The 13,009-nt window shown below is 38.7% G+C and overlaps 1 protein-coding gene across 1 annotated transcript in view; it reads right to left on the bottom strand.

The window, feature by feature from the left end:
- LOC128672378 (protocadherin Fat 3-like) overlaps positions 1–13,009 on the bottom strand; it is a 28,030-nt gene that overhangs the window by 13,601 nt on the left and 1,420 nt on the right. The window contains exons 3-15 of the mRNA XM_053749494.1: positions 12,322–12,480; positions 11,428–11,533; positions 10,491–10,638; positions 9,831–10,070; positions 9,340–9,538; positions 8,750–9,039; positions 8,286–8,459; positions 7,887–8,080; positions 7,341–7,458; positions 6,969–7,070; positions 6,460–6,629; positions 5,330–5,508; positions 4,690–4,864 (exon numbers count right to left, since the gene is read on the bottom strand). Coding sequence (XP_053605469.1) covers positions 4,690–4,864; positions 5,330–5,508; positions 6,460–6,629; positions 6,969–7,070; positions 7,341–7,458; positions 7,887–8,080; positions 8,286–8,459; positions 8,750–9,039; positions 9,340–9,538; positions 9,831–10,070; positions 10,491–10,638; positions 11,428–11,533; positions 12,322–12,480 — 2,254 coding nt within the window. The remainder of the gene's footprint in view (positions 1–4,689; positions 4,865–5,329; positions 5,509–6,459; positions 6,630–6,968; positions 7,071–7,340; positions 7,459–7,886; positions 8,081–8,285; positions 8,460–8,749; positions 9,040–9,339; positions 9,539–9,830; positions 10,071–10,490; positions 10,639–11,427; positions 11,534–12,321; positions 12,481–13,009) is intronic.

The raw sequence follows: 13,009 nt of genomic DNA, 5'->3' as shown, positions 1-13,009 counted from the left end.
GTAGAGTAGCGATAAGATTTTTTAGTCATAACCTTAAGCACTGCTCTTTGTGCACGCTCCAGCGGTAATAATATAGTTTTCGCTGCTCCTCCCCATGCCGTGATGCAATAAGATAGTATCGATTGACATAAGGCAAAATAAACCAATTTTAAAGTTCTCTTGTCAGCACATATATTGAGTTTATGAAATATATATACAAGTTTTCTTATTTTGGGTATAAGTGTTTTAATATGTTTTCCCCAGTTTAAAAATTGTTTCCCCAGTTTAAACACCCAAATATTTAATTGCTTCATTTCTAGCTACAACAGGACAAGAGCAGTGGGAGGAGTGACCACCACAAGTATGAGCCTTAATGATAGTTTCCTCAACCGAGGGTAGCGTAGATGAATTTATGGCAAAAGTAATACACATAGTTTTGCTTACATTGAGGGTTAATAGATTTTCATCAAGCCAGGACATTATAGTAGTTAAGGCCTCCTCCGCTCGTGCGAAAGCCACTTTCCAATTTGGACCCTTAATAATTAACGCAGTGTCGTCGGCATAAGTAAATATATTGCAGTAAGGAATATTAAGTTTACAGAGATCATTTACATAAATTATAAATAGAGTTGGTCCTAAAATTGAGCCCTGCGGAACTCCATAAACCAGCTCCTTCTCGTCACTAACATAATCTCCTATTTTAACTTGCTGGAAACGATCTTGCAAGTAATCCCTGAAGATGGACAAAGCCAGCCCGCGAACCCCGATCCTCTCCAGTTTGTTCAAAAGCAATGGAATCGAGACAGTGTCGAATGCTTTCGAGAAATCAAGGAACAGTCCGACGCATCTGTCCTTATCATCCAGGCCCCGCACTACCGTTTCCAGCAGAGAGTTGACAGCATCTTCGGTGCTAACACCCTTCCTAAATCCGAATTGGTTCCCCGCAATTATCTTTTTAGACTCTAAAAAGGCAACTAAGCGCTTATTAAGTACCTTTTCAAGGATTTTGGATAATGCAGTTAGGATGGATATAGGCCTGTAGTTAGTAACTACGTGTTTATCTCCGGTTTTAAGGATCGGGTGAACTAAGGCTTTTTTAAGGGCATCAGGAAAGATACCTGTCGACAGTGCCAACTGGCATATATGGGTAAGGATTGGAACAAAGATTTTACGAGAGGACTGAATGATACGTGCGGATATTCCATCCCAGCCTACAGCACAATCACTGCGGAGGCTGGTTATTATTGAGTCTATTTCATTTTCGTCGACGTCAGAAAGAAAAAGGGAGTCACGTTCAGACTGAAGAATATGACTCGGATTTGAGGGTTTACTACGATTTTGTATAGCTTGAGCCAAATCTTTACCAGCGTTAATAAAAAAGTTATTTACCAGATTAACAGAAGCATTTGGGTTTTCATCCAAATTAAGAAGTGGTCTTGAGTTTGAGTTAATAGATTTAGTGTTCGTTATAGTTTTGATAGCGTTCCAAGTAGTTTTTATATTGTTCTTTGTGTTGCTCAATAATTGTGTATAGTAATTTGTCTTTAAGTTTTTGAGTAGTTTATTTATGAAATTTCTATATCTTGTGTATGTGGTCTTGAGTATAACATTTTCGGGGTTTCGCTGCAATTTTCTGTGCATTCTGTCGCGATTACGGATACATCTAATGACGCCAGGTGTTATCCAGGGTTTAATATTTTTGGTGGTTCGTGTTAATTTAATTGTTCGTGTATTTGTTTTAATAATAGCCGAGATTGTGCTTATGAGGCTATTCACAGCTACATTAACGTCATGCATGCAAAAAATGTGTGAAAAATTTGTGTTCATAATAGCCGCCTTAATGGAATCGTGATCTATTTTAATTCGAGTGTTAGGAATTACTGAAAGTTTTCGTTTTAGGTTCGCCATAAGTATGGTAGGTTTGTGATCGGTCAAATGTGAATCAACTACTAGTGTAGTGGAGGGAAACTTTGACCTTAACATCACGTGATCCAGGCACTTTATGCCTCTGGTGATGAAGTTGTGGGCGGGTAAGAGACCATGGCTAGCATTAAGATCCAAATACTCGTCCAGATGTGAGTCTTCTGAGTCTTGTTTAATATCTATATTTATGTCACCAATGAGGCTAAGTATCTGAAAACGAGACAGAGTCAAGAACAGGTTGTTCAGACTATTTAGAAAGACATCAGCATTGGTATATGATGGCGATCGGTATATACTTACAATTGCAATTTCCCCACCGATTTCGCAGACCAGGCAGTTAGCTTCCTTGATGCAATCCGGCTCATAGATCTTACAGTCAAGGTTATTTTTTATATATATTACGATTCCGCTATTTTGATTAAAGTTTTTATGGGTATGATGTGCATTGTAGCCACTAAGATCTGGGAGATAGGGTGCTGTGGGTAGCCAACACTCGGTCAAAATAATGATTTCTGTTGGCATGTCCATAGCCGCTAACAAAGCTTGAAATTCATCGAAATTGTGATTTATGCTGCGAATATTTAAATGAACTACGCTAATGATTTTATTATCACGTTGTAAATAATTAACACATTCCTCCGGGCGACAAGTGAAGGCCTTCGATACGGCAAGGTTCTCCAGTTCCGAAGATAAAATATTGATATTATCTAAAATCATAATTAAAAGTAAATAAACAAATACAGTAGAAAGGTTTCTGGAAACTAGAGTGATCTTGCCCAAGGAAGGTACTAGTCGGATAGGCGAAAGACCGACATGAGTATATTCGACACAAGAAGAAAACTACACACAAATTTGTTATACCCAAGATTTCACAGTTATATTTTATTGACAGTACATTAGTTGTGTGATTTATGTGCAAGTATAGTGTGTGTGTAAGTGTGGTGAAGTTACCTGAATGAGTGTAATTACATGTAAAAATACAAAAAAGCAGAGAGTCAGAAGCCGAGAGTGGATAATGAAAAACTAACATCAATGTTTTAAAAATAAAAAAGAAAACAGAAAAAGTACAAGATAGTTCACACATGGGGCAGCCTAGTCACTGCATCTCAATATCTTTCAGATTCATTTCAGAGTCTATTTTGATAGCATGTGCGTGTTCATTTTTACGCAAAAAGATTTTATTATTCACTGCCCAACAAAATTTGTAATTGTGGGTTTTTGCAAATTCGCGACATATATAATATAATTTTCGCTTGCTGCCAGCAATGAAATCTGATACATAAATTGGGCTATTTTTAGCGTCCAAGCCTATTAATGACGTATTCAGCTTTTCTTCATTTACACGAGACTGATTAAACTTACGAACGGCCGACAGAAAATTATTCTTGTGTGGGACCGTAGAAAATTCAGCGACGATTGTTTTAGGTTTGCCTGGTTTCGCTGGCAGACGATAAGCATCCCGTATGTCAGACAGCTGGGTGTTGGTACAAGCCACCTCACCGACCTTGATGATATGAGTAAAAATATCTTGTGTCGTTTCATTTTCAGAGCAGGGGACGTTTCTGATCTCGACAGTAGATGGTCTGGAGGTGAGCTGGAGGTCCCTGACTTCTGTTCGCAATTGTTCGATGGTCATAACCATATCTTGCTTCTCTTTTTCCATTAACTCTACCCTTCGAGTCAATCCTTCCTGACTTTCTCTAATAGCTTCAATGTTCTTGATTATTTCTGAATTGGTAAATTGTATTTTTTGATTTTGCTTCTTAATTTCTTTTATATCTTCACAAACTTTATTAAATAAAGTCAATTGATTGTTATGAAAGGATTCCATCATGTCTTTCATGTCATTCATTTCCCTTTTAAAATTGTTTTGTTCGATGCCCGGAGATGAAGATTCCGCCCTAAACCGTTTGGTTCTAGATGTAATATTACATTCCAATACAGTATTATTCTCAAGGCCCGAAATGTCCGGGTCGGACTGCGAGAGAGCGCGGGAGGCTGGAGGTGTACGTTTAAGCGGCATTTTCAAATAGGTAATATCAGGACGTGCGAGAGTAAACAAAGAATCAACAAAGAAATATCAGTCTTAAAGCTCACACTCTCAGGTACAATGTACTATGCGGTCTTTGAATGTCGCGTCGTAGACAGCTAGCGGCTCATAGCACTGGTCGTCATGTGTAGCACGGTGTCGTAGCGCGGCGTAGCGGCGGAGCGTGGTGGGGACGACGTGTCGTAGGCGCTGTGACGTAAAAATCTTGCTGATTTCGTAGCAGATACTAGTATACGCAAATTTCGCACGTCGGACTCAGTGTATTGATGGATAGCGGTCGATATTCTCACGCGCAGCCCGCGCGTTCCAGGTTCGAGTTTAGCACCAATCGGTCTTCACACCTCTCCTGACTTTTTAAGATATCTTGTTAAACTGTAACTATCTCACTCGCGACACGCCCAGAGGGAGGGGTCAATGCACTTAGGGCCCGTAAGAGGAAGCAGGAATTGAAATTTTGAGAATTAACCAATCACAAATTTTGAATATTGATTTAAGTTGTACATGGGTGACACACGACTGTACGCGACAAGAGCCCGGCGGCAAGAGGATAAGGGTAAAATATAACCTGGAATAACACATATGGTAAATTTTTATCGCAAAATTCCCACGTAAGCGAAGCTCCGGGGCGCTGCTAGTGTTTTTATACTTTATTTAGCACGAAAAATGATTTCCAATTGTATTGGGTCAAGTTGAGTGAAATAAACGCATATTAGGAATCCTTGCAAGTAGGTACTTACTATATAGTGTACCGCACTTGATTGTACAGTGGTCCGTCGATGTCTGTAGCCAGCACAGAACCGATGACGGTGCCCGCGGCCGCCATCTCCGTCACCCTGAACTCTTGGCTCAGAGTCCCTTCTGCCCATATCGGCCAGTTGTCGTTCATGTCGATTATTGTTATTGTCAGGGTCGCTGAACAGATTTTTATTGGCCATATATAATATGTTATCGGTATTTTATGGGGTTGATTGAGCTCTAAACTCGAAGGCCACATTTAGCTAGACAGCGGGATAAGGGTATTGGTGGAATTAAGATTCTAAATTAAATAAAGCAAAGCGAGTTGTGAATAATGGCCAATATCATTATTGGCAACTGGCTTCTTAACTGTATAAATTAGCTTTTCTTCTCAACAGTGGTCGTTTTGTGACTAGAGTTCCATGATGGAGATCACTGATGGTTTTTTTGTCACTAGTCCCATTTAAAAATTATTTATTATTATTCTTATTGTTAATTTTTTTATTGTTTGTACTTTTATTTTTTTGCGAGTGAGTATTAAAAAATTTGAAGTGAAAATATGCCCGTGGTCCAGACAACATTATTCGATAATATACTAAAAAAAATATATTAAAATGTGGGGAGTTTTTAAAAAGTACTCACATTCGTCGCTATCATCCCCGAGGACAGTCTTCACGTCGCGGACCCTGACGGTGAGGTAGAGCACCTCGAACTCCTCGTAGTCGATGGTCACGTTATGTCTGATCTCCTTGACGATCAGTCGACCGGCTGCGGAACCCAGGTTGCCCTCATCTGGGTAGTAGGTCTCGATTTCGAGGCAACTGGGATTTGCATTTATTTATTTAGAAAAAATGTAAACGGCTTCAACCAACAGAGTGATAGAGCGACAGAGTATGTAAATATTATTTAGGAGTTTATCAGTTATACATCCAATGTCAAAGTACTGCAACGAGCTAAGTGCGTCAACGCGCACTGATGACCACTATTCGGAAGAGGAAAGCTGGTTTCTTTGGCCACATACAAAGAGGACCCCAGTTTGAATTTCTAAGACTGATTCTTGAAGGCAAAATCCCTGGCAAAAGACATCCTGGCCGACCTCGACGAAAGTGGTTTGAAGACGTGTGACCACATGATGATGATGAGTTTAATTTAGATTCAAAATATAAATAAATAAATATATAGGGAGAATAATATCATTTTCATTTCATGCGTTAGTCATTAACAGATCAGCTACGTTTTTCAGAAGCTGTAGCTTAGTGGCCAGCGACTTATTTCGTGGCATGGGCTGTATGTATTATAGGGATCATTCCATTCCACTTCGGTCAATCGATTAGAAGCACCTGATTCATCAAAAGATAAAAATACTCATATGGTTCATGTAACACACGGCTGCTGGCTGTGTCATAAGATCCATTTTCTTTGAACGTTATCCAAATACTCTTTAACTTGACCGTTTTATTAATATACTATATGTTGCCTGGGGCTTCGCTCCCATGGGAACTTTGAGATAAAATGTAGCCTATATATCAATCTTGGATAATGTACTTTTCTAATGGAGAAATAATTTTTGAAATCGGTTTGGTAGTTTCAGAGATTACTCGCCTCAAACATACAAACTCACAAATGTTTACTTCTTTACAATAATTGTATAGATATAGTCTTTAATAATGCACATACATCAAAAGGATATTCGGAGCATTACGCGTGGCGACACGACGTATTTGATTAGGGTATAGGTTCTTGATTTTACAAAAAGTGAATTAAATGTTTACTCATGAAACTCGATAGGGTTGGTTTCCCTCCCCTGCTTGGTGGCGTACGAAGTCTCCCAGTCAATCTCGAAGTGCAGCTCCGCCGTGGTGTCCGGGTCCGTGGCGCGAATGTCCCACTCGATCTCGTAGCCCTGTGGGACGTTCTCTTCCACATTGGGACTTCCGCGGGCCTGAAATTGGACAAAGCCAAACATTTTCGTAAAATGATAAAATTTGTATAAGAAGAGATTTGTAACTAGTAGTTACAAACAAATAAAAAAATATTATTTTTTGCGGAAACTTCGTTATGTTTGCCTGTTCAACTCGGACACTGGATACAAACAAAGATTTGAAAGCAACTAGCATAAGTAATTAACTAACATCCCAAAACGATATGATATTATTAGAAGAGCCCTAATTCAAAAGCAATGAACAAGAAGGGATACAGGCATCATGTCTTTTTCTGAACACATAGCTGAAAACCTCAGCTGGTAGTATATTTGGGTGATCTAAATAGGTAGTAAGATTACCAGGCGCAATGTGGGCGGTGTGTTGTTGATGTCATTCAGTTGGATCACCAACTGGGCGGTGGCTGTGTGGAACGGCGCTCCCAACGTGTCGGTAGCTCGGACCTGATGGAGTAATAAGAATGGTATTAAAATACACAAATCACCTATACCCTACCTAATGTTACTGTAATATTTCTCCCCAGAAACATAATAAGAAACAGCCCAGATTGGTATTTGAAAAGAAACATCTTTATAGATGGACAAAGGTGGACGAGGCATCGTTCAGCTGACTAAGTTAAGGCACCTTCAGACCCTCACTGTTCACAGTTCACTGTGCGCAGTCTTGAAGAAGGTCTTCCTATTAAATAAAAATAAAATAAAGCTAGCACCCACCTGTACAAACAGTTCGCTCTGTCGGTGATAGTCAAAAGAGTCGTTTGCAGTTACATAAATTCTTCCTGAATTCTCTTCGATAGTCAGATAGTCACCAGCGTTGCCCAGTAGCACATGCCTATAAAATAAGGGGAAAATGTTTCTTGGGTATAGTTGTTTTCTTCATAAACTAAATACCTAGTCCTCTTTCAGTAATTTTTAAAATATTTTTAACTAGTTCATTATAAGGTTAATATTTTATTAGAATCACTTGATAGCATTGAATCCACCACTAGCTGTCATGTAGTTACGCTACTTAACAAATTGCCAGTAGACACACTTGGCCTGGGTTTGAAAGAATATGATAATCTAGTGCCAGCTGCTTCTCCTACAGCAACTAAGGTAAAGGGCTATTGGTTAACTGGGGAATCTTCTCTTGCAATGGGCTAGGAATCTCTCAGTACCTATTCCAGAATATCATAACTCCCGTTGTTATCAATATCTAAGAGCCTACGAGTTACTCCGTAAAGAAAATGTGATACTGCATCTGGTACTGGATTTACTTACTCAACTCTATCGTCAATATCTCTATCCACGGCCAAAACAGTCGCCACATAGAAGCCCTCGCCTTCAGTCTCATCAAAGACGACCGTTTGTGTGGTTTCCTCGAAGATCGGCTCCTCGTCGTTCCAGTTGATCAGGTCGATGTGGACGGTGAAGTTGCCGCGGAAGTCTGTGCGGTTCATGTCCACTGCAACTACCTGGTTCGGAATACATATTGTATGACATCCATAGATCCATCATTATAGTGATAGTTATATCCTATTGATTCTCTAAGATATACATTTACGAGATGAACATAAAGAATGATTAGTTTGTATTGTAGTAAATAATCTTCTAATTGGAAGATAAGTGGTTTTACTATTTTTTCTGATGATTTTATTGATGATACCGAACAGTGTTTACCCTGACGATGACGTGCTGGAATTCTTCGACCTCATAGTCCAGCATGCTGTGGTTGCGCGTGCCCATGATGAAGGTCTGCCGCTGGTAGCCCACCTCAGGAGCTATGTAGAACGCCGATGCTGCTCCAGGGGGCTCTACATCTTCTATGTATAATCTGTATTGGGCGTTTTCTCCCTAAATATGGATGAAGAGGTAATTTAATGTTTCCTAATATTAATTCCACGCCAACTTCATCTTGTATTTAAAATTTAGTACTAGACTTGATAGTAGAATTTTAATCTACCTAATCTTATCTAAAGCCGAATCTTCTGGAGCTTAAAGACAAATTAGATAGATATATATTATTTAGGTACTCAACATAAAAACTGTGTTTGTGAAGTTCTCATTTCTTTATAATCTTTTCATTTTGATTGCAGGTCCTATCAGTTCTCACTCTCTACAATCTACATAAACAATATACAAACCAAATCTCTATCATGGAAGCCAACTTCTTCATTAAACGTGAGGGTTTGTGCAGTTTCTTCCATGATTTCAATGTGATACTCGTCTTGGAACGGCTCAGGTCTCTGGTCATTGATGTCGTTGACTATTATGACGACATTGTAGTCGGTGGAGAAGGACGCATTATCGGCCTTGTAAGCCACGAGGGTCACTTGGAAAATTTCCCTCTCCAACGTGTCTCGGTCGATTTCAGAGACATAGAAGTAGCTTCCGTTGCGACCTCCATCGATAGTTTCGATGCTAAAGAAGTCATCTAAAATTAAAGTATGTGTTATTTTCTGGTGATAGCAATTTTATTTATTTTTACAATGAGGAGATCCTGAATTCCTGAACTAGAGTTTACTACAATCCCCTAGGGGATTGTAATTGAGTCCAGGATGGTCGTTTACATATTTTACTGTTGTTCATTTATTTACTCGTGTCCTTTCTTCCTTACAATGAGTGGAGCCCACCCGTCCATTGATGGGGTATTACTAACTAGTGGTATTGTATGTAATACCTTTCAATAAATAGAAAATAATTTCTCTGAATTTTCTACGAATAAAAAAAATACCTTCAGGTGCTGCTCTCAAAGTATAGTTTATAGGCTTGTCGATGCCCCTGTCTCCGTCTATGGCCATTACGGTGAAGGTTTGGTTAGTTTTCTCATCAAACTGCTGGACTGCAAAGATCTCCATCCAGCGCGGAGGTCGGGACTCCACATTGATGACTTGCACCAGCAAAGTCACCGTGTGCGTGTTGGGTAATGAGTCCTGGGAATTATTTTGTTCTTGATTGCAATTGATCTAATCAAGACGATTTAGTATCGTGTTTGGAATAGTTCATCTTTTCACGAGCTTTTTAACTTGAGCTCAGTGTAGTGTAGTAATGAAGATAAATCCAGTAAGTCGCAATCGAATGTGTGGATAAGTGTAATATATTTCTTTTTACCTAGCTCGATACAGAAGGTACACATAAGATGGTCATAAGACCAGCTGATAGATTTTGAATATCAAGCAAGGCGTCATTTTTCTATATTTATGAAAATAAGATAATGTTTCTTACCAAAGCAGTTATATTGAAGACATGCAGTTCTGTAGTCTCAAAGTTTAGGGCCCTGGTAATCCCAATGGTCATTGTCATCCTATAGACGTCAGTCGGGATGACTTCGCTCTGGATGCAGAAGATGGACTCGTCATCAGGTCGGTTGCTATTAATCGTGAACGTCATGAAGCGTGTGCTAATGGCGCCATCCGCGTCTGTCACTTCGTATACACATTCCGTCAGATGAGGCTCGCCCAATTCCTAGAAATTACGGTAAGGAATGCAATTTTTGAACTTGTAAAGTTAAACATACCTCAGTAACTAGTTTAATAACTTGTATTAATTTCATAGGAGTAGCATTGGAACTGATTATTATCAATCACATATACTTAGGGTCCTTTCACTAGAGGTTTGAAGTCGTCACGAATAACATTCATGTCAGTGGTCTGACACCTAAGACAGCCGAAGATTGTGCGAAGTGTAGTAGAAAATTTAAAAAACCTAATTCTGGATTCTATGGCTGAGGAAAGAACCGGGAAAATCCTCAGATGAGCGAGCGCATAGCTATTCGCTCGCTCATCTGAGAGTTAAGAGTGCCTTAAGTGCATCTACTAGATAATTTCAATTCTATCAATCACATCTTTCCCTTCACATCCTGCCTACGTCTACGTAACAACTTACTTCCAATTCGCAAGCCTGGAAGACGTGTATGATAGGGTCATTATCGTCGATATTGACGATGACCAGGGTGATGTCCGCTACCACAGTCTCCCCAGCCACTCTGATGTAGAACATGTACAGCTGCATACCAGGCGTCTCGTAGTCTTGTCTGTAATAACGATAACATGGCTTTCCCCTGAGACTACAACATGGAATTCTTCAAAAAAAATAAGTAAAGTGCATTATAATACCACTCTAGTGATGAGGTGTCCATTGGCTGCGATGATCACTAACCGACATGGGCCATATGCCGGTTTGCATATGAATGATACCTTCTACAGATTACTTCTTATAGTCGTATAGTCCTGATGGCTTAGGATCGCCATTATTTGGAAATGACCACAACAACGTTCTTAACAACGTCACTTTAATGCACTGTCTGTCATTTATATTTATTCTCAGAAACACTTAGAGGCAAAAATCAAATTTAAATCACACTAACTACACCCTAGGGCTTCATTCCACTGGAATTTTTCGGATAAAACGTGTCCTTTGTGCTATCCCAGGATATATTTCTTAACCAAGTTAAAATTTCATCGAAATCCTTCCCATTGTATTTACGTTATTAACTAACAAACATATCCCACTAAATAATATTAATAAATGTTAAAATAAATGATGTTAGTTTCTGCTAACAATATTTTCCTAAATATTATTAGTGGGATATACATACATACATATACATATGTTTGTTAATAAAAATAATAATGGTGGGATAATAATAATAACAGTGTGGGGACGTCTCTCGGAGTGTTGTATTAGTTGTAGGAAGATGTCCCTGGCGGGGCTGTAAATTGTTGTCATTTTGGTAATGTTCCAATAAAAACGCAACTCAGAAGTGGGATACTACGTGGGAAGTGGGATATAGTATAGCATAATACATCAAAATATTTGGTACTTTTCAGTAATGACGAGATGCAAGATGTTATTTTCGTCTCTTCTGATGACTGGGCCAAGCAGAGCGTAGGATCCAGACAAAAACACAATTTCTATATCAGCGCTCCCTAAAACATAACAAAATTAATAAATTGTCGTACCTAATATGGTGAAAAAGTTGCAAGTAAGCGGGAAAACAGTGAGAGAGAGAGAGTGGATGGAAGTAAACAGGCGTAGGCGCAGACAATATATATTTTTTATGTAGTTATCATGGTCGCACACTTGGGCAAAAGCTTCACCTATCTGTTCTCTCCGTGGCCTAATGGTCATCATGCCGGACTCCAGTGTAGCTGTCCCGGGTTCGATCCCCGGTCAGGTCAAGATGGAATGAACTTTTTCAAATTGACCTGAGTCTTGGATGTTTATCGATATGTATATGTATTTGTTATAAAATATAGTATCGTTATGTATCCCACAACATAAGTCACGAACTTATCTTGGGGCTAACTCAATCTGTGTGATTTGTCCTATTTATTTATATTTATTTTATTTATTTAAATATTGTCGTTATATAAATATTGTCATACATACTTCAAGCCGAGAATAAGATGGTCTGACGAATGTCGGCCTTTAAAAAAGTATTAGGGACCTCTCGGTTCAGAGGTAAGCACTTACCACTGCGCCATCGAGATCGTCAATGTATATCCATAATTCTACACATTCTACTATAATAACATAGAAATTATTTGTATTTTTGTTTGTAATAAATAAAATTAAAAATTAATCCATCGATTTCGATGAAACTTGGAACAGACACAGGCGAGGCCTTCAGGCGTAACATAGGCTACTTTTTATTATGGTTTAATCCGAGCGAAGCCAGGACTATCCGCTAGTTGTTTTTATATTCTGGACCAACCTTCATAGTTCAGCCGAGCGATATACACATCGCCGTCTATTTCCTCATCCATGTATATGACCTGGACCGGTGCTCCATCCTCCATTGGATATATGTCCACACATACCTCCTCCCGCTCAGGGGTCACCGGGAACAGGGGGCGCTGGCTCCATGGCACATCTAGAAACGTACAGTTATGAGACAAGATTGTTCAAATTCAAAATATTTATTTCAGATAGTCTATGTGATGACGGTAATGATAGTAACAATATTAAATTACACTAGCGTTAATAGAAACAAATATCTTATACAAACATTATACAGTGTGAAGCCGCAACTAACGCTGAACCAAAAGGGTATCTCATCGATCAATAAATCTTTCAGCATACAGTGGGCGTGTAATGTGGTACCATATTAATGCTTTTGTTTATTTATTTTTAAAAGTAAATATTAAATACCTAGGTACATATTCCAATTTGTAATTTCAATAGAAGAAAATTAATAATCAGAAGACGACAAAATTTTCGATAAAAATATTTTAATTGAAAAAAAACAAGAAAACTTATTTAAATCTAGAACATACTTTTTAACTTCTTTTTTATATTTTGTTTGTGGCCTGTATTACTGCAAATTGCAAAAAAGCTGATGCTTGGAGGATTAATTTAAAATGCCATTTTGTATAAGCCCATTAGAAATTTAAGATGTTTTG

The sequence above is a fragment of the Plodia interpunctella genome, chromosome 9 (assembly GCF_027563975.2).
Source record: "Plodia interpunctella isolate USDA-ARS_2022_Savannah chromosome 9, ilPloInte3.2, whole genome shotgun sequence".
Lineage (NCBI taxonomy): Eukaryota > Metazoa > Arthropoda > Insecta > Lepidoptera > Pyralidae > Plodia > Plodia interpunctella.
The sequence above is the reverse complement of the archived record's forward strand: the minus strand, read 5'-3'. Positions and strand labels throughout refer to the sequence as shown.